This window comes from Varanus komodoensis, unplaced genomic scaffold (genome assembly GCF_004798865.1).
Source record: "Varanus komodoensis strain SLA01 unplaced genomic scaffold, ASM479886v1 scaffold3, whole genome shotgun sequence".
Classification (NCBI taxonomy): Eukaryota; Metazoa; Chordata; class Lepidosauria; order Squamata; family Varanidae; genus Varanus; species Varanus komodoensis.
The window spans coordinates 62,046,765-62,068,709 of record NW_025335761.1 but is presented as its reverse complement, the minus strand read 5'-3'; the positions used below and the strand labels follow the sequence as shown (position 1 = coordinate 62,068,709).

General features: G+C 49.5%; 1 protein-coding gene across 1 annotated transcript in view; it reads right to left on the bottom strand.

Annotated features, from left to right (window-relative positions):
- The window catches only part of TMEM260 (transmembrane protein 260), a 76,737-nt gene that overhangs the window by 3,484 nt on the left and 51,308 nt on the right, over positions 1 to 21,945 (bottom strand). The window contains exons 7-17 of the mRNA XM_044436258.1: positions 21,598 to 21,711; positions 18,693 to 18,872; positions 16,211 to 16,251; positions 14,935 to 15,018; positions 13,202 to 13,319; positions 10,462 to 10,634; positions 8,744 to 8,915; positions 7,846 to 7,994; positions 5,492 to 5,668; positions 2,539 to 2,592; positions 184 to 274 (exon numbers count right to left, since the gene is read on the bottom strand). Of these exons, the coding sequence (XP_044292193.1) occupies positions 184 to 274; positions 2,539 to 2,592; positions 5,492 to 5,668; positions 7,846 to 7,994; positions 8,744 to 8,915; positions 10,462 to 10,634; positions 13,202 to 13,319; positions 14,935 to 15,018; positions 16,211 to 16,251; positions 18,693 to 18,872; positions 21,598 to 21,711 (1,353 nt within the window). The remainder of the gene's footprint in view (positions 1 to 183; positions 275 to 2,538; positions 2,593 to 5,491; positions 5,669 to 7,845; positions 7,995 to 8,743; positions 8,916 to 10,461; positions 10,635 to 13,201; positions 13,320 to 14,934; positions 15,019 to 16,210; positions 16,252 to 18,692; positions 18,873 to 21,597; positions 21,712 to 21,945) is intronic.

Genomic DNA, 21,945 nt, shown 5'->3' with positions numbered 1-21,945 from the left:
GTTGCAAGATGCTGGAATTTGGGGCATTCCGGCACCACCCTTCCGCCTCCGGCCACAGCGCCTTTGCCTCTGGACCTGCCCACAACCAGAAACGGCCCCGAGGGATTCCCTGAGATGAAACTCAGCCCTGCGCTGGAAGATGCTCAGCACCCCTCTTTTAATCCAGAAGATAAGAGAGCCTACATTGTAAGCCAGTGTGTACAGCTGCGCCTTTTCCTCGGCAGGCACAGGAGCAGTTTCTGCGAGGTCGAAAATAAAGAAGGCCGTCTTCATCCTGGAGGAACAGAACAGAAGCGGGCTGCACATTACAGCCATGGCAAGAGTTTTTTGAGCACATCCATACCCATGCACGGCCGAGGAGCATTCGTCTTATTTATTTATTTAAAACATTTCTATGCCGCCCCATTCGCCGAAGCCTCGGGGCGGCTCACAACATAAAATTAAAATATAAAACATTCAAAAATACAACAAATTAACAATATAAAATAAGTCGCCCTGGCCAGATAAAATAAGCAAATAATATTAACAATTAAAATGACGTTTAAATAAAAAGGTCTTCGCCTGGCGCCGAAAAACAAATAACGACGGCGCCAAGTGGACCTCTCTGGGGAGCGCATTCCGTTAAGACTAAGGTAAGTATTACAGTTGCTTTCGTGCTTCCAGTGAGGCAATTCCACTAGCATTTCAGCTGGTTGGAGGAGGAGTACGATGCAGACTGCTCTTACTTCCAGGTGCACTGGACTACAGTTCCCAAACCTCCCAGCTAGCTGGGGAAGATGGGATACATCTGGAGAGCACCAGGGTTGGGGGAAGCTCCCTTGAAGGGCAAGGGCAAGATTTACCCAGGCACAGTCCCACCCCGCAGCAGGACACACGCCTCTGCTATTTTATCCATTCTACATCTGGACCCCTGACGGAAGCTGATTCCAGAAGTCTCCCCCCCGCAACCCCTAAAAAAGCCCTCTGCTTTGTCCTCAGCAGCTGAACCACTCCTGGTTGCAGGAGAGTGAGAAAGGCCCCCCTTGGTTACTTCAGAAAGCAGGCAGGCTGGTACGGGAACAGGCCTCCTTCAAGTAACGTGGGCCCGGAGGTCAACCTGGCTCTTCAAACTGGGTTCAGAAACATACAAGCAGCCAGCTCACTACGAGCCGATCACCCAGCCCCTCTGATGCTTGGATGGCCATTTTCTGCAGCAGCTGAAATTCCTGGACAAGCTTTGTCAGGTCTGCAACCACACAATAAAGATTGATTGATTGATCGATCGATTGATTGGCTGTCCCACACAGATTGCATGGCAGTACCCTCCATTCCAGCCAGCCCCGTATGAACAACCTTCCTCCGCATCAGCTCCAGCACCACAGAAACGCTGCAGCCCGTGGCCCGAGAGAGGAGAACTGCTTACACAGCGTGTGGAGAGCAATTCTGGCAAGCGCCCCGTGAACTCTGGGTGCGCTCACCAGGAGCTTGGACTCTGGGCTGCAACCCAGTGGCCGGGAGTCCACGGAGCCGAGTCCAGGGAATCCTTCCGGCCCCCGGTCCCTGTACGGAGCTGGTAAGAAATACTCCCAAGCCACAGTGTCCACCGGAACCCGACGGCGGTGACGAGGAGCGCTTTCCTCCAGCTTCGGCTAATCTATCAGCTGCATCCTTACCTGGAGGAGAACTGCCTGGCAACAGTGACACACACATTGGTAACTTCCCGCTTGGATTACCGTAACGCGCTCTACGTGGGGCTGCCCTTGAAGACAGTCTGGATACTTCACATGGTGCAAAATAGAGCTGCCAGGATGCTGTCGGGGACTGGGCATTATTCTCATATAACCCCAGTCCTCTACCAGCTTCACTGGCTTCCCATCGAAGACCGGGCTCAATTCAAGGTGCTGGTTATAAAGCCCTTAATGGCTTGGGACCTGGATACCTAAAGGAACGCCTTCTTCCGTATTTGCCCTCCCGTCCCCTGAGATCAGCAGTAGAGGCCCTCCTCCAGGAACCCTCCGTGAAAGACACTAGGAGGCAAAGTACCTGGAGGAGGGCTTTCTCTGCAGTGGTGCCCCGCCTATGGAATGCGCTCCCCAGAGAGGTCTGCCTGGTGCCGTCATTATATGCTTTTCGGCGCCAGGTCAAGACCTTTTTATTTGGCCAATATTTTAACTCAGTAATTTTAATTGTGAAATGACTTATTTAATTTATTTTAAATGATGCTCAGTGTGGAATAGTTAAATTATCTTATTTTATTGAAGTCTGAAATAATGTTGTAAGCTGTCCAGAGACGACAGTAATGGACAGCCTACATTTTTTAAAAAATAGATAAAATAAATAAATACCCGCCCCCCACCCTCCAGTTAGCATAGAGCTCAAGGACACATCCGGACCGCCCACACGCCCCCTTCAGGGGCAGCGCAATCCCATCGGAGAACGAATGTAACCCTCTGTCAAATGCTGGCATTTCAGGATACAAGGTGGGTGCTTCCCTTCAGTCCTTTGGGCAAGATCACATGGGAGTTTTTCTCACGGGGGGCTGGGGAGTTGCCTCCTTACCTGGACTGCCACATCTCTTCGTTTGCCACCGACTCCCATGAAGACGCATCGAACCTTAAAAGGAAAACAGACACTGTCGTGCCAGACGGGACCAAGGAAGTTGCAATGAGGTCAAGATGGCGGACGATCCAACAGGCTGGGGCAAAGTGTGCTCTTCCTGTTGCCCAGGGAGCGGAGCCCAGCGGCCCCAGAGCCTCATGGGAACAGCAGAGGACCAGAGGACTGCTTCCTCTTCGAACAATGGCCAATTCGTGGCTGGTCTGTGTCCCTCCTGCTCTTGCTGTTCTTGCAGCACCAATGGTGGGATGGGAAATGCGGAGGGCGGTTCCGTGCCCACAGTGGCTTGGAACGGAGCCATTCCAAGGCAGAGGGTTCCTCTTTGGCATGATTCCCCACTGTCCCACTGTCTGCAGGCAGGTGGGAGGAGTCCTCTATCCAAGGCTGTGATGTGGAGCGTTTCCCACAGCTTAATTTTTCCCATGAAAAATTTCCAACTGCAAAACTCGTGAGGAAGAGTGAACGTGAGCCAGTTGCAAATAAAGAATTAGGCAAGGCCGACGGTTTCAAAGCTCTAATTGATGCTTTCAGGTGTTGAACACTGGCATAGAGCGGGGCTACCAATGTGCTTTCATACTTTGGGGGAAGGAAGCTGACCGGAAAACTGGACTGGGTCCTGGATGGACTAGAACCGGGGCTGAGGTTCTGCACCTTCACCGCAAAGGCCATCAACTTTGTGAGGTGCCAGTGTGGTGCAGTGGTGAAGAGCATGGGACTGGGACTCGGAGGATCTGGGTTCAAGTCCCCGCTCAGCCACGGAGCCAACTGGGTGACTTTGGGCCAGTCACAGACTCTCAGCCCAGCCTACCTCACAGGGTTGTTGTTGTGGGGATAAGCTGGAGGAGGAGAAGGATGTAAGCTGCCTTGAGCCCTTTGTAGGAAAAAGGCAGGATATAAATCGAAAAATAAATAAATAAAATAAATAAACTTGGGCTGAGTTTGGGCAAGAACTGCTCACCCTGCCCAGCCAGCAAGTGAGGAGACAGAGTTGTCCTTGTTTATACCCTGTTTTTTTTTTTTTTTAATTTCCCTTTCACCCAAGCTGGCAGCCAATGCAGCTCACTTCCATTACAATCCACTACAAAACACAGCATCATCATCATCATCATCATCACATTTCTATGCCGCCCCTTGTGCAATGCTTACGGTGCTGGACTGCGGGCCCAGGAGATCTGGTCCCCACTGGCAACTCACATACTCTCAGCCTAACCTTCCTCGCAGGGTTGTTGTGAGCATAAAATAGAATGGAAGAAAACCAATTCGCTCAATACTGGAAAAGTGAGAAACTATCCACCGATGAACTGATTCTAAAAAAGATCCTGGACTGTGCAGAAAAGGATAGATTGACTTTATCATTGAAGGAGAAAGAAGATACTGACTTCTATCAAACTTGGAATCTTTTTATCACTGGCTAGAGAAACGGGACTTCGCATAGACTTAAATATGTTTTTAAGTTATCATAAATGGAAAAAGAAGGGTGTGGGGGCTGACCCAGCGGGCTCGATGTTTTTGATGATGGATGTTGTTTGTAGTTTTCTTTTTGTTTTTTAGGATTATAATTTCAAATAAAACTTATTTAAAAAAAAAAGAATGCAAGAAAACTTGGAAGCTACCTTGGGTTCCTCGCAAGAGGAAAAGAAAGGAGGTATCAATGCAATTTAATAACAGTAGCAGTATCCTAGGGAGATGTGTTAGGCAGGCGGTACCTCTGAAGGGGCTGGAGATTAGCTCCCACAGAGACGGGAGAGAGCAGGAGTGCAGAGGTTTGCGGGAGATGCTCCACGGGGAGCAGTCCTTCGTTGAAGGGAAGGGTCTGTGAGCACAGCAGAGGGGCCACCATTTCTGTGGCCAGCTGCTTGGCTCAGGAAGCAGGACCCAAAGGAGGGAGAAGAGCTGCAGCTTAGTGGCAGAGCTGAGAATTCATCCTGGGGAGCCCCTGCCGGTCAGTGCCTGCAACACTGGGCCGAAGGGTCAGGCTCCAGAGAAGGCAGATTCCTGCATTCCTGACTCTTATGGCCGGCCGGACAGCACAGCATCTGCACTGTCTTCCTTGCCCAGGGCTGACACGCTTTCACAACGGAAAGGACCACCCTTTCCCATATATACTGCTCGTTCTTTTTGATCTAGGGATGAGGTCACGCTGAAAGAGCCATCCCCAAAGGCAGCAAGACGGATGGTGAAGAGAAGGGCCTTCTCAGTGGCTGCCCCCATCTTCGGAATGGGCTTCCTAGAGAGGTCCGCCAGGCACCGGTACTACTTTCATTCTGGTGCCAGGCAAAGCTTGTCCTTTCCCGTGAAGATCTTGAGACCGGATTGTAATAACTGATTGTTTTCAGATATCATGCAGTACCAGCAGTTGCTTTTCTAAAAAAAACTTGCAGTTGTAATGTTATCTCCTGTACTTCATTGCCTAGGCAGCCCTGTTGTGTAATTCACCCACCTATAATTTTTTAAAATAATAAACAAACAGACGGGGTGTCCATCTGTATATGCCTACCCAGACCCTAAGGTCATCCACTGAGGTCCTTCTCTGCATGCTACCTTTAGAAAATGTAAAGAAGACGGCCCCAAGAAGAGGGGCCTTTCTGGCGGTGGCACCCCAATTGTAGAATCAGCTCCCCAGAAAGGTGCGCCTGGTGCCAAGTCTTTGTTTTGCAGCACCAGGCCTATTTTCCTGGTATTTCAAGCCTATTTCATAAAAGATAAACTTTTCTGTTATTTTATACTGCTGTTGGATCACCTGGATTGTCTATTTTTGTTTAGCTATTTATGTACTTTAATTGTATTGTTTCACTATGTTGGGTTTTCTGTTTAATCTTTTAAACCGTTCAGAGAACTGCTACCTAAGCAGATGGTATATAAATGTTTTAAATACATAAACAAAGTAAACTCTCACCTCCCATATTCGTCACTCCAGTTATAGAGATTCCTGGTTCTGTGAGCCCACTCTCTGGGGTCGAAGGGGACCTTGGAAGGCACAAGCTTGTCACACGAGCCCCACGGCCAAAGGGAATACTCTTCCTTCCAGGTGGCGTCACCTTCATGCAGCCCGATGCAAGCAAAGGTTTCCTTGCTGCAGCAAACCACGACACAAATCAGGACATGCATCAGACTGGGGCAGCTGGAGCTGTCCAGCCAAACTGCTTCCTGCAGACACCAAAAGATGGAGCAGCGCTGGCGTCTGAGCTTAGCAGCAGGAGATAACCGTGTGGTCCACTAAACTAGAGTCGTCTCCAACCTGGTGCCCTCTAGATGTTTTGGACTTCAACCTCCATCAGCCCCAGCCAATACGGCCTTATTCATCCTCCTCTGATTATTGTAACTAAAATGTCTTACTTTTCTCAAAAAAAGTGTTCTATAACAGGACACAAGGTAGATGTTTACATATTTTGTGCAATATACTGAAATGATTTAAAACAGTTAAATGATTAAAAGTAAAGTAAGAAGAAATTGACATTAAATACTCCATCATGCGCCGTCCAATACCTGGAAGCACAGGCTGAACCTGAGGGGAGCCGTTGGCAACATCGCTGCCAGGTGGACTTGCCTAGGAGAGTCTCTTGCAATCTCGAGCGGGACAGGGGTCCCCACCGAAAAGGCCCTCTTCCTTGCTGCTGTCCCCTGAGGCTTCCAAGAAGGAAGCCTTGCCAGAAGGAGAGTAGCATATAGAAACACAGGCACAGTCCAAAGGGACCTCCTGGGCCATCTAGTCTGACCCCCGGCTCCACTTACAGGGGTTCTGTACCAGGTGAAACGCTCTACCAATGGTCGGCAGTTCTGGGAATTGAAGCCCAGAAGTGCATGTGGCGTGCACCAGGCTAGAGAAAGCGGGACTCCAGTTTGGAACGATGCTATTTCCAAGCGTCCTGTGTGTGATGCTCCAAAGCCCAGATTCCTGCACAGCTGGAACAGCCAACGCAATTATGGATAGCCACCCGTTGCTCTCCTGCAGCTCCAGGAGCAGATGGGAAACCAGCCATGAATCCCCTCAAAGCTGCCCCAAGTTCCCCGCAGACGGTCAGGATAACGAAGCCACTAATTGTCGAAGTGTTCTCAGCCACAGAGGTGCCCATGTGCCAAGGCTGTCCTTTGGCCGGCAAAGCCGGACTAAACATCCAGGCCCAGACAGGAGAAGAGTGCCCTCCATGAGAGACATCAGGAGGCAGAGTACCCTGAGGAGGGCTTTCTCTGCGGTGGCGCCCCATCTGTGGAATGCACTCCCAGAGAGGTCCGCCTGGCGCCGTTGTTATTTGTTTTTCGGCGCCAGGCCAAGACCTTTTGATTTGAAAAATATTTTAACGACGCTTAATATCTATAGGTTTTAATTGTGCAGCCAGGGTGTTTCTGGATTTTAATTGTACTTTGTGTCATGTTTGTTTATTTATGCGAGCCATCCCGAGGCTATAAGCGATGGGATGGCATACGAAAAATCTAAATCAATAACAAACAAACGAACAAATGAACAAGAGTCCTGCTAGCTCAGCCCAAGTGCTCCGCACACACGGTGGCCAACCCCAAACGGGACCCGAGGGCAACGGTGCCCTCCCGGCCAGGTGCCTCAAACGCAGGGCACCACAGTGGCCGTGGCAGCCAGCTCCCACAGGGCTGTGTCCCACCTCCTTCACGTCCTGCCACTCGGAGGCTGGCGCTGCGAATTCCATAGTTTAACTCTGCTGTATGTGAAGAAGGCCTTCCCTTTATCGGTCCGAAATCTCCCACCCAGCAGCCTCACGGGGCAAACGACCCCTCTGGGTTCTATGTTATGGGGAAGGGAGAAAGCTATCTCCTTCTCCCCACCAGGCATACACCTGTACATACCTGCTGCACACCTTTACCTGTATCCCCACATGCCCCTTTTTTCTAAGCTATTTGTTTATTTCTTTAGGATGTTTGTATGCCGTCCCATCGCATAGCCTTGGGGCGGCTTACATAAAATAAACAAACACAATACAAATAATACAAATAAAATCCAGATCCACCCTGGCTGCAAATTAAAACCTACAGATGATATTAAAAGTTGTTAAAATAGTGTTTAAAGAAAAGGATCTTCGCCTGCTCAGCTGCTTTAAGCTTCCCTCTGACGGGAGGTGGCCCAGCCCCTCGACGGTTCTTGCTGCCCTTCCCCGCTCTCTGCAAGTCTACAATATGCTTTCTTAGGAGGAGCAACCACACTCACACACAATACACTCAACACAATCGCACCGTAGAGTTGCAGGATGGCAACGCTGTTATGCAAAAACTGGTCCTTACTGTTTATTTACTTTGAGAAAACGGCGAAGATTAAATGTGATCGTTCCATCAACTAACAGTGCTTCCACGGGATTCCAGCGGTTCCCAGGAAAGGTGACTCCCGGCAAATGTTTAGCCAACTTCGGTAAATACCAAGGGTAAGTCATCATCTAGCGGAGAGGAGACAAGTGGCATGCAACCACGGAAATATCAGTGGAAATAAGAAATACATGACTATTACTTAATCCATTTAGATACTGATTGCTGTATCTGACGTCATGTCCGAGGGATCAACCGAAGCAGAAAGTGAAACGAAGCATAATCATCCAAAAGTTAAAATGTTTAAAGGCACAGACCTGTGCATGTTTAGAGAGAAAGAACTACAATTCCCAGCATGCCCCAGCCCTAAACAGCCTTTCCTCTATCTAAACATGCAGAGCATTATGTTTTAATGCATTTAAAACCAAAACTAAAAGCACAATAGTCTATATTTCCCCATCCTGTGTGATAAATGCAAGTACATAAATACATAGAACCTGAGAGTAATGCCACCTTCCTATGCATACTTACCTGGAAGTAAGCCCCACTGAACACTGTAGAACTTACTTCCAAGTAAACCAGGAAGGCCTCAGCAGTTACAGGCAGCCTATATGTAAGTGTGTGTGTGTATGTATGTACAGATGGATGGATGGATGTGTAGAATTCTTGGGGTACAGGACATGCTATTATTTCCTATTAATGAGCTCTTATTTTTGGTGTTGTTTTTTTATTTGATGAGTTTTTAGTTGATGAGCTGCACTCTTTTAATTAAAACGGTGGGGTTTTTTTCTTAATGTTATTCCTTGATGTCTTCAGTTGCATTTTCACAGAAAAGTGAGATGTAAATATAATAAAAAAATAATCACCCAAACAAACCTACTTCTTGATCAACTAAGGTAAGGTCAGGCCTTATTCCCTCACAGTAATGAAGATAACGAAGGGAATTCCCAGGCAAATCTCCCCTTAGCAAGACAATGGCGTTTGCAGGCATGGAGGACAAAAGGTTCTGGGCAAACCGGTGCACGACGTCATTGTGGCTTTGGTCACAGACACTGCACAAGAAGAGAGAAATAATTCAGAAATAATGCAATGGATCCTTGCAGATCAGCTGTGCTTCCGGCAGCCTTTCCCAGGTGGCTCAGTGGGATAAGCAGCATCTCTGGAAGCGGAAATCTTGCACAGGGCCAGGGACTGCCAAACAACTTCACGGGAAGGACAAGCCAGCAGGTGGCTTAGTGTGGTGAAGCAGGCAAAAAGCGTTCAGCTTGAGCTGAACACCCTCCAAGCTTCACAACCCTCTTCAGCCAGAAAGGACCTGGGAAGTCGCCACAGTCGGGGAGCACTGGGTGTTGCAGTCTGACACATTTTGAAAGCAACGGGGCAGGGCTGCATTGATGAATGCGGCCTTGCTTGTTCCTGTAGCCAAACGTTGTTCTCCGTAGCCAAAGGAATTACCGGCCTCCCCAGGGATGCCAGCTCATTTCCAGCCTACTGGTTTGGCACAAGTTCATTTGTGAGTCCACTGGTGAGTTTACTGCATCCTTTTTTTAATGCACAAAAATTTACACTCCAATGGGACACATTTTCCCCTAAATTGTGCATCTTGATCTGCATGTCCCCATTCTATATACCGGACTCCAAAATGCACATTTTTGAGCATCCTTTTTGAGCTGGAAATGGCATCACAACATAAGGGAGAGTGTGTTGCCTAAAGGATAGCTTCATGCATTAGTCCATAAAGGGGACATGAGTTTTGTTTGTGTAGAATGAAGTCCAGTGGGGTTGGCTAGAACCCCCAAATTTGGAGAATCGTGAGCATCAGAGAGAACATTTTGGAGGACTTTCATTCATAGGATCACCGTAAGTCCAAGTTGACTTGACTTGACAGCAACACCAAATGGGCACCTTATGCAGGTCAGAAGGTGCATGGAGGCAAAGGCAGCTTTGGAGAAGGAGACAAGGAGGCTAAGGTGCCACCAGTAAATTTGTGTCTTAGCAGCACCTGTCTCTGGCCCTCGCTGGACTCCTCCAACATCCACAAAAGCCCTTCCCCAAAATTGGTCTTATGGCTTCAATGAAATGGCTGGCACACCCTGAATCCGTGCCAGCACTTAAAGGGGGAGAGAGAGTCCAGACCTTGCTACGAGGCTGAAGCAATTTTGCAAGCCATTTCAACTACTGCCTGGAGGAGGAGGCCATTCAAAATGCAAATGAGACCAAACTCGCTGTCATCCCTAAGCTACCACGAAGAGAAGGCCATCGGTGGGTTCGTGGAATTCACAAGGCTTGTAGAAGCACAAAAAAAGATTTGGGGGAAAACCAAACTGTGTCTGTCGACTTCTGTTCATTAAAAAAGGCATAAGCAAAAAAACACTCTTCTAAACTGTCCACAGATGTGTGTTGCTCAATGCTTCCATGTGTACAAAAACGCATATATTATGTAGAAGAGTCCCAAAAATTCATCTGTGTTTTTGACTGGGGCACTAGAAGAGAAACACCAAGCAGTGGAAAACTGGGAACATGAATGGGATCACATGGGAGGGGCTTGCCCATCCCAGGAATAAAACCCTCGCTTGCCACCATCCTTCTGTTAATTACCTGTAATTAGAGTACATTTGCGCTGTGACGAGGAGGGCAGCAAAAAGCCACGCCAGGCCGCCCAGCAGCCGTCTGCTTTTGAAGAAAGCCTCTCCAAGGACTTGAAGTGAGGAGAAGCCCAGGCCAGCGAGCACAGCGAGCACAGCATTGCTCTGCATCCAAAAGCGCTCGACCTGCAGAGGGGAAAACATGCAGCGTTTCCTTCCACCGGCAGGACCAACTGCTTACCACACCGGTGATCATGGCCGCACTGGCGTGTGGGTCCAGCTTGGATGCTTATAGATCCGGGCAATGGTTTACATAGAAACAGAGAAGCAGAGTGAGTCAGAAGGGGCCTCCCGGGCCATCTAGTCTGACCCCCGGCTCCAACCGGCTCCGCTCACGACATGCCCACCATGTGCACGTCCAGCCTATCCTTGAACACCCGCACCAATGGGGCCTCAGCCACCTCCCGAGGAAGCCCATTCCACACCCTCGGGGTCCTAACCATCAGGAAGTACTTCCTGGCATCCAAATTGAACCTTGGCTCCCTGAGCTTTGCTCTGTTGGAGCGCGTCCTGCCTTCCTCTGCAGGGGAGAACAGGTCTCTACCCATCTCCATGTGACATCCCCTCACATACCTGTATGTCGCCAACAGATCCCCTCTGGGTCTCCTCTTCAGGCTGAAGAGACCCAGTTCCCTCAGTCTCGCCTCATACGGCATCCCCTGCAATCCGACCACCAACCCTGTGGCCCTGCGCTGCACTGACTCCAACCTGGCTGTATCCTTTCTGTAATGAGGGGCCCAAACTGAGCACAGTTTCATTCTTGTCAACTGTAACGGTAAAAGGATAGTTCTAAGAGAAGCCGCCGACGGCTCTTGCTTACACACAGAGGCTGCCGTTGGAAGCAGGTGCCATCTTAGAAACAGAGAAACAGAGTGAGTCAGAAGGGGCCTCCTGGGCCATCTAGTCTGACCTCCAGCACCAGCCGGCTCCGCTCAGGACATGCCCACCATGTGCACGTCCAGCCTATCCTTGAACACCCACACCAATGGGGCCTCAACCACCTCCCGCAGAAGCCCATCCCACACCCTCGGGGTCCTGACTGTCAGGAAGTGCTTCCTGGCATCCAAGTGGAACTGATTTCTCGATTTGGAGAAAGCCAGTGGCAGATGAGCTGCTTTGCGAGCCAAAGGTTTGAGCCTGGTTTGCTTTCTCGGCTTAATGCAGAGCTGAAGAGCCTTTATTCCAGCCCGAGGGCCAAGTGAGTTCCAGGCCAGCATGTCAGGGGCCGTGCATGCTCCTCTCTGGCCCCTCCTCAGCTGCAATTAAACTTTGCTAAAGTCTCACTGCACCCAAAGAGGGGTGCTTTTTGAGGGGATGTGCAGAGTGAGGGAGGGGAGGACCCGTGCACCCCTATATCCTCACACACAAAAATTAGATTTCAATAAACGCTCTCATTGGCACCAATATATTATATTCCATTTATTGTGATTATATTGCAATGTAATAATGGATATAATTATATTAATGCAGTCTGAACAGGGTAAAAGAAAACTGCCTTGTTTCTGATACACAGTACCAGGCCAGGGGTCCCCAGCCTGAGGGAGTCTGCAACAGCCCCAAATATGAATCTGAAACAGGGTTCTGTTTTCTAAATATATATGTATTTCTTCTCATAAATCCTAAGGTTTAGCTGAAAAGAAACATCTCCCTTAACAAGGTGGAGCTAGTAAGAATGTAAGTACATGAAAAAGCCCTGCTGGATTCAACCAAAGGTCCGTCCCGTCCAGCACTCTGTACACACGGAGGCAAACCGGCTGCCCAAAGGATCCCTCCAGCAGGATGGTGCGAGGCCTCCCAGCCCAAGCTCCTCAGCAACATTTCTATGTGGGCACGCCACCTCTAGGAAAGGAGGTGGCACATGGCCAGCAAGAACAGCAGCCACGGAGGGCCTCCTCTTCCATGGATCTAACGGCTTAGGACCTGGTTACCTGAAGGAGCGCCTCCTTCCATATGTGCCTGCCCTCCCCCTAAGATCTGGGGCAGAGGCCCTTCTCTGGGAGCCGTCCTTGAAGGAGATCAGGAGGGGGACTGCCCGGAGAAGGGCCTTCTCTGTGGTGGCACCCCGACTGTGGAACATGCTCCCCAGAGAGGTTCGCCTGGCGCCGTCCCTTTATTCTTCTCGGTGCCAGGCTAAAACCTTTTTATTTTCCCAATGGCTTAAGATTTGATTGTTTTAATAGGGGTTCTTAGGATGCTGTTTTATTTTATTTTGTCTTATTGTTGAACCATCCCGAGACTATGATAAGGGATGGTCTAAAAAAAAGCAAGAGAGAGAGAGAGAGGTAGGTAGGTAGGTAGGTAGGTATGTCCAATTCCCCTTTGAAGCCATCCAGATTGGCAGCCATCCTCACTCCCCATGGCAGTAAATTCCGTAGTTCAAGACTGTGTGAAGACCGTCCTTTTCTCTGTCCTAAACCTCCCACCAACCAGCTTCATGTTGGAATGTCATGGGAGAAGGAGAAAACTGCCTGACCCTCCACTCCACTTTCTCCACTCCCTGCATTACTTTAAACACCTCCATCCTGACTCCACCTACTGCCTCTTTTCTAAGCTTGACAGTCCTCACAGGGGAGCTGTTTCAGCCCCGGATCCTTTTTGTTGCCCTTCTCTGCACCTTTTCCAACTCAACAGTGTCCCTTTTCAGGGCAGGTGACCGAAATGGCACTCAAGAGCAGCCACAAACGCAAACTCACCACTCCGCGAAACAAAGGCTTTGAGATATCCAGATTTGCTCTCCAAGCAAAGAATAACGAATACGCGAGCAGCATGGAAGTAAAGAGCCAGACCAAACGCGACTTCTCCGCCTTTGGCCTAGACAAACACAGGAGAGGAAAGGAGCCGCATTCACAGCGATTCATCCAAAAGGCACAGAGGCAAGCTGCACTTTCACTGAAAAACTGCAAGATATACAGGAAGCCCCATTCAGAGCACGATACGTAATTCAAGTCTACACTCGCAATCTCCCAAACTAAATCCCATTATTCTGCCGAAGACAGGATTCAATCCGAGCTGGAATTCTTACTGTGGGCTACAGGACCAGAGGTCTGGGATTAAGCATCCCTCAGACTAGCTCAGCCTCCAACCTGATTGCCTCCAGATGTGTTGGACTGAAACCTCCAATGGCCATGTGGGCTGAGAATCATGGGAGTTGTAGTTCAGCCCATCTGGAAGGCCTACAGGTATGGGATGGCCAGTCTAGCTATGTCTCCATATGTTCCTACCTGGCCCCTAAGAACCACCCCTCCTTCCTTCCTTCCTTCCTTCCTTCCTTCCTTCCTTCCATCCATCCATCCATCCATCCTTCCTTCAACTTATATTCTGCTATAACTAGTCTGAAGACTCTCTAAGCAGATTACAACCATTTTACATAACATCAAATTTTAAAACATGTTTAAAACATAAAAGCAACATACGATAAAACAGAGAATATGCCAGATAAAGACCCTTTTATCTGCCAGATATTTTAATAGATAGATGGATTTTCATATTGCTTTTAAGTGTACTGTTTTATGCCATGTGTTAATTTTAAACCTCCAGAGTTGTCACTTGCTGTGCATTTGGGTTTTTGAACTGTTATATAACGTTTTATTCTGGTTATACATTTTTATTCTGTAAATTACCCGGGTAGCCCCATGGACGATGGGGAAATACAGGAAAGTACCACACACACAGGAATGGGTTTGAGGAAAACCATTTTCTCGACCTGGTCAGCTTTCCTCAACCTTGGCGCTCGACATTCTCGACCAGATCATCAATCCTCTGGCGCTCCCAGCAGATGGGCATTGCAGTCCAACAGCTGGGGACACGGGCTTCAGGAAGGCGGAGCGGTAGGTTTATTCCACTATGCTCTCAGTGCAGCAGGTATGGTGACCTCTCTCCACCTGTTTTATTTATTTATTTATTTATTTATTTATTTATTTATTTATTTATTTATATCCTGCCTTTTCCTACAAAGGGCTCAAGGCAGCTTACATCCTTCTCCTCCTCCATTTTATTCCCACAACAACAACCCTGTGAGGTAGGTTGGGCTGAGAGTCTGTGACTGGCCCAAAGCCATCCAGTTGGCTCCATGGCCGAGCGGGGACTAGAACCCGGATCGTCTGAATCCCAGTCCCATGCTCTTAACCACTACGCCACACTGGCTCCCCACAACGATCCTGAGAGGCGGGCTAGGCCCAGAGCAGCTGGGCCAAGGTCACCCGGGGATTCTGCGGCTGACCAAGGATCTGCGCCCAGGTCTCCCAAGAGGCAACCCAACAGTCCCACAGCACAACATTAGCTCCTGGCCTACCTCCTGGGGCTGTTGTGATGAGAAATTCATGAGAACCACTTTGTTCTTGAGGAAACTTGGACGTTAACAGCACCTAACACAGAATGATGCTGCTTGCCACTTCCCAATCCATAAACCCAAAATAAGATGCTCTACCTCAGTGAGGAGCACAAGCAGGCCACGACCGCCAGGCCCGGGGTGATGGGGGTCAGTTCCACCTTCATGTGGGTCACCTGGAACCTGCACAGACACCAAAGTGTGAGGAATGGAGCAGGTAGCAAAAGCACGAGAGCGTTGGGCCGGGATCATCGGAGGACAGAGGAAAACAAAGCAGCCCGTTTGTGCAGCAGCTGTAAGCAGATGTTGCAACAGCTGGCCAGCTAATGCATTTTCACTTGTGCTCCTGATTCATTATCTTTCCACAATGCCCAGGAGCCAAAGCTCATGAGTCCATGAAGCATGGCTACGAAATCAGACACAACGTGGAAAGAGAGGGACGGAGCCCGATTCACACCACCGGCGAGGCTGAGCTGGAACGTCTAGGCTCAGAGCAGCCTCCAGGCGGCTCTGGTGGGACCCCCTCCCCACAGACAGGTGATCTGGCTCCCCCCCACGTTTTTCATCAGGCACTCCCATGGCTGGCTCTGAGAGCTGCTTCCCTTTACATCTAAATTTGTACCTTACAATGTGTCTCAGCAGCCACACGCAAATCAGTTGATTCCCAGTTTGTGTCATCCCCACATGCGTTCACCCTTAACTTAATCTTAAAACCTTACTCTGCAATGATCATTTTCGATCTGCGCAACAAGATCACCATAATTATCGTTACGTGCTAGTTCTATTTTTCCTTTTTTTCCTCTTGTGAGGAACCCAAGGAACTGTGGTTTACGTAGTCCACTTTTTCCCTCGCAACAACCCTGTGAGGTAGGTTGGGCTGAGAGTGAGGGGCTGGGCCAAAGTCACCCAGAGGGTCCTGCAGCTGAGTGGGGACTAGAACCCAGGTCTCTGACACCTAACCAGCACACCCTGTGGGCTCTCGATTTAAAGAAGTATTTTATTTTATTCTCAGAAAAGGCACTTCCAAACACATCCGCGTACTGCATTGGGCTGGGGAGCTGTCAGAACATCCAGAAAGGGCAAGAGCCAGTTCAGTTCTAGTCCGCGCCTTAGCACAAGAGCTGTGGATCGGGTCAGCGGCATCAGAACCAAAAGGGCTCCGTCTGTTCCATGGAGGGGGATTAAAACGGCGGTGGCTGAGCTGCCTGGCTCTTGCGGAAGCGATGCTGCCCCAGAGAATTCCCCCCATGCAGAGTGAGGCCCAATTCTCTATTCACTTAGCTAGAAGTAAATCCTCTTACAGGCAAATGGGATTACTTCTGAGTAAGACATGCCCAGGATTCCATAGTCAACCACACCATGTGCATTCACTTACAGTAATATATCACTCATACTGGATCCATTTTCTGATTTGGCCTGCACAGAAATTAAGAAAGTCATTATTATTTAAACTACATAGGTAACAGACACCAATGCCCATCTTGCATCAACTCAGGTATTATTATACTGTTTACTTATATTCTCCCTATTCCCAGAAATTGGGACTCTAGGTGGCTCATGACATCAAAATTCACATAATTAAAACATTCAAAAGTTTAAAACGTAATTAAGTTTAAGACATAATTAAATCAATTAAATTAAATCACAACCTAGATTAAAACATCACAAAAATATAAACAGCAACATCAGTCCAAACTCAAAGCCAATTGCCAAATGCCTGCTGGATTTTGGAAATGTAACAGGAAGGCACCAACCCAGCCTCCCTAGGAAGGGTGTTCCAGAGCCTTGGGGCAGCCACCAGGAAGGCCCCGTCCCACATGCCTGTAAGGGTGGTGGGGTCAAAAGAAAGGCCTTCCAGAAGACCTCAGAAACTACACAGGCTCATGGGGCGAAGAGGGTTTCTTCCCCCAGGTTGCAGCATGTTTTGCAGGATTTTATCCGGACATACTCGCCCACGTCTGAACGCACAAACAATTCCAGGCTATCTCACAGTGGCTTTGCTCAGTATATCACTGCCAAGGAAAGAAACTCTCCTCTTTGGGACCTTTTCCTCAGTGATAACATCCTACCAGAAAGCAACCTTTGCAGCATTACCCACAATCCTTCAGCACACATGCGTGTGACGCCAATACAAGCTGTCGCTGCAACACAATGTTGCAGCCTGGAACACTCCTGTTCAGGGTTCCAGCCAGCCACCTATCCCCCTTTCTAGAATGTTCCATGCCTCTTCTCCTTCCAGCTTTCCATTGCTGGAATGTCGCTCCCCATGCCAGCCACTGAATGTTCCATGCCACTGAACATGCTCCGTCCTCACTAGCCTATTCTTTTTTTTGTGGGGGGGCACTCTTAGGATTTCCCCCCTAACTCTTTCTTGGCATTTCTGAAAACCCTCGGGCTTCCCCAAACCAGCTAATACCTCCCTGTAGAGCACAGATAGTGCCGGTCTCTCACCTGGGAAGTAACCTACGAAAACAGGCGAAGGCCCATCCATCCGATGCAGCATTGACTGGCAGAAACCCCTCCTAGAAGGGCAATGAGCAGGGCGATTCTCTGCCCCCTCAGCAGCTCTAGAGGGGATTATTGGGAGACCCCCAGGGCAGCGTCTGAGCTGGGTATCTGCACTCAGAGCACCCTCGCAACCACCACGAAAAGACCTACTCCGGATCTGCTTCCCAGAGGCCAAGGAAGTTTAGGAGGTGTCCTAGGAAGTGTACAAGGGGGGAGACTGGTACCAAATCAGAGATTTCCTGAAGGCATCTCCGCTACCTTCCCTCCTCCTCCAAAGCGACAGCCAAAACCAGCCATGCAGCTACACCGAGGCAGCAAGAGCATGGAGCTGATCTTCCACTGGCCCCTCCTGCCTGCCACAGGACGTCTCCGATCATCCAAGTCGCTCGCATCCCCATCCAACTGTGCCTTCTGGCTCACGAAGAGGAATTAAATTATTAGGGTGCGACCAGAAGGAGAGATCCAACTGTTCACGAACCCTCGAAAGGGAGTGTGCAGGCATGCCATCTCCCTTTGCTAAAAGGGTTTTTTTTTCCTGGTATGAAAAAGAACGGACGTGGCGGGAAAGCAAGGGAGTCCTCTGAGCAGGCATTGCCCTCATCTGGACCACGTTCCAAATTCCATGAATGAGGCAGTGAACCTGCACGGGAAACACCTTCTCTGGCAGCTTGCCGTCCTTGCGCCGTGTTCCAGGCCCACCAAAAACTGCATAGAACTCATCCCGGCTGACACACAGGTGAGCCCAACTGGCTCCAGGTGGCAAAGCGGCACCCCTTCTGTGTCAGCTACACAGTCCTAATCAACAAGAATGACAAGAGGGCAAAAGGCTTGCTTGAAGCCCTTCTGGAAACAATCCCGCTTGGGTGCGATTTGATAGGATCACGGACAGGGTCACACACCAGAATGCATGTCATGAGCTGGCTGGAGCTGGGGGTCAGACTAGATGGCCCAGGAGGTCCCTTCTGACTCGCTCTGTTTCTATGTTTCTGTGTTCAGATGGCTCAGGCTGCACGTCCGGAGCTTCTATGTGTGTGCCTGAAACACGCACACGAACCAGACTGCACCCCAGATCACAAGAGTGCGACACTCCTCCGATCACTCATTTGCCCCTCTGGAACAAAACAAGCCTGAGGCTGAAGGACTCAAGGAAGATTAAACGATTTCTTGGCCTACTAAACTGTTTCACAAGCAAGGCATTTTATTGTCGAACTGCTACAGACAAATACAAAATGGCAACCATTTCACACCCTGCTGGCCTCCAGGAGATCACCCACCACATGTAAAAGACCCTCTTCCATGCAAGATTTATATGCAAGAGAAGCTTTGTTCTAAAGGGGTGGGTTATTTACCAGACTGAATGTTCCGTACTCTTCCCTGAGAAGATGGGTCATGAATCCTTTCAGGGTAGTCTGGTCTCCCCAAGTCCAGCACGCTTTGTTGAGGTAGGAAGAAGCTGGCAAGTAGAGATACGGCAGGCAACCAGCCAAAAAGCAGAAACTCAACTTCAGCATGTAACCGAGGGTCAATTCCTACACCAAAACATGTCACATTGCACAACCAAGATTATTTCAGAGGAATCGTGTGGCAACTTGAAGGACGGACATCAAGGGATGCTGCAGAAGATGGGGGGAGAGGATGGGAAAATGCATACATCCCGACACACAGAGCTGAGCTCTCAATTTGCACTTTAAGTCCCTGCGAAACGCGCCGTTAAAAAAACGGCACGATTTCCATGGATTACTTGGGGAAGACGACATTGCTCTGATCTCTTTTGCATGGCAGGGTGAAATTTTTTTTAAAGTGAAGCAAATATTATTAGAAGTTCCCAAGGATCACGTTGGTGGCATCATTTGCCGTTGAGACGGTGCCATGACAGGCCCGGGTGGCATGAAGGCGATAAACCACTTTGCAATGATTACGTGTCAGCTGGTACTCCATCAACCCCACCTCTATAATTAAATTAAAACATTTGTATTTTAAGGGCTTGTTTTTAACATGCCGTTCATCAACATTTCTATTTATCTTCACTGCTTTGGTGGCCGTTTTGCCCCATCTGGACAGAAGGGCTCTTTAGGAATTGGGCTCTTTTATCTACGCATAAAAGGCAGTATGTGTCAGTATGCGGAGCTGGGCTGAAAGCTGCTCATCTCCTGAGGCCTGTAACCCTCACTGCAGCAACAGTAGGACAGGATGTGAAGGATTCTGACATTTTTTAAAAAGTTAGAGACACGGATGGAGGCAGACAGGCCCCTGACATCACCTTCAAGTTTCGAAACAGTGAAGAAAAGGGGAAAACAGAACGCTGAACTTCGCTTGGAAGCATCGGGCTGATGGAAAGAGAAAGATGGAATAGAGCAGCTCCACATTCTGAGCTCACGGATTCATTCTTACCATAATCCCCCAGACAACTCCCCGCATTCTGAATCCTTGTGCACGCAGGCTGCAGGGAGCCGAATTCGAAACGTCTGGAAGGCAGCTGGTTGGAGATGGCTGCTCCAGAGGGGCCAGCGAAACAGGACTCCTGGCAATCCTCACAGGCTCAAGGGATGCAGGGACTAAAAAGGCTCTTTGACCCAGACTTCTGCATGGGCTCCTCGGTCACGCGCCCTCCTTCCCGGATCCCCACTAGCAAAACCGGAGTTGTGGGCGCCTTGCTAAGCAGGCCGTTGTGAAAGCAGCCACAAAGACAGAAGAACACAGAGCGTGCTACGCCCAGGATCAGAATGGCCAACACAGAGCGCCAAACTGGAATGCCGGCATGCGGCAGAAGAACCGCAGCAGCAGGACAGAACTTCCTTTGTCCTCAGCTCCGCTCGGCACTGCTGTTTGCCCTCTGAATTTGCTCCCCGGGTGCCTCTCCACTGAACGTTGGGTGGAGTCCAAAGCGCCATAGCTCCATTTTCTGGCACTCCCTGCCTCTGACAGTCAGGTGGACGTCAGCACAGTGTCGCTTCCAACACGTGGGGAACGTGCATTTATTTCAGGAACCTTTCCTTGGTTGCCCCGCCATGTTTTCTTTAAACCTGACATTCTGTTTAATACTACAGCTTATTCTGTTTTGTCTTTTTATTTGCACTGCTCCAGGACCTTTTAGATGCAAAAAGGTATATGGCTAACTTTAGAACAAGTAAATAAATGAGGAGCACAGCCATTTCAGTGGCTCCCGCTGCTGTCGCTGGCTTAGCTACTCAAAGTCCATGAAGTAAAGAGATTATCGCGGGGAGGGGGGCCAGGAAGCCTCAATTCCCAGCTCTGAGGCAGCACTTTGCATTTCAGCCCCCTCCCTTATCCTCACAGCTCAAATCGCCCTAGCCGCCTCTCTGAGGTTGGGAAGTCGACCTCAGAGAGAATGCATAGGAATGGATGTGCTGTACTTTTGTTTTAATCACTTTAAATATTTCTAAACTTTCCTCTCCACATATGAGTTAGCAATGGAGACCGGTTGCTCCAATGTATCCACTATCCACTCTGGGTTTTAGTCTCAACTTGTAAGGAGCTATCCATGGCGCTCGACCTCACCCCCACTCCAAGCCTCAGACCAGGTTCAGCAAGAGGAGACTCAGAGGGGACCTGTTGGCGACATGCAGGTACGTGAGGGGGCATCACACGGAGGTGGGGAGAGACCTGTTCTCCCCTGCAGAGGAAGGCAGGACGCGCTCCAATGGAGCAAAGCTCCGGGAGCCAAGGTTCCACTTGGATGCCAGGAAGCACTTCCTGACAGTCAGGACCCCGAGCGTATGGAATGGGCTTCCACGAGAGGTCGTTGAGGCCCCATCGGTGCGGGTGTTCAAGGATAGGCTGGACGTGCACATGGTGGGCATGTCATGAGCGGAGCCGGCTGGAGCCGGGGGTCAGACTAGATGGCCCGGGAGACCCCTTCTGACTCGCTCTGTTTCTATGTTTCTAAGTGCGCACTTGTGGGTCAGGTCTGTGAGTACTGGCAACATCTAAAATAGGTAGAGAACTCAACAGAATCCATAGAAAGTGGTGTTGTCTTTTGTTCTCCACTTGGGGAGAGGAACTGATGACTTTAAGGCCATTAGGGGACTTCAGAGGTTCTATCCTGCCCTTTCCCGGAATGAGCGGAGACACAGATCAGGGGACCACGAGCTCCCTTGGGCTCTCTGCATTCTCATGTCCTCCTTGTGAAAGTGAAGTGCTTTGGCTGGATAAGGTCCCCGGAGTTAACACATCCGCGCATCCCGGCCTTCCGTTTTCCGTTTTCCTTTCCAAACAGCCAACTGGGACACTCACCCGGGCCCTGAGCAAGCGAAAGGAAACCCACAGCGCCACGGAGAGCACGTAGATGACGATCGTATGCTGGTTACACAGACTTAGTCCACAGCAAAAGGCCCCTGCTTTACACACCTGCAAGGAGGAGAGGAGACCAAACGTCTAATACCGGCAATTTGAATCCGTTTTAAAATAGTCACAGTGGCTGGGACAGTCTTCAGAGGACTCCAGGCATGCAAGCTGGGAGCCCAAGAATCTCGTGGCAACCAAGAAGCAAAAATGGCCATCCAATTATGGACCACACTATAGGTGTCATTCAACACCTCAAAGGAAATTGTCTAAAGCAGAAGGCAGCATTGCAAGAGTTAA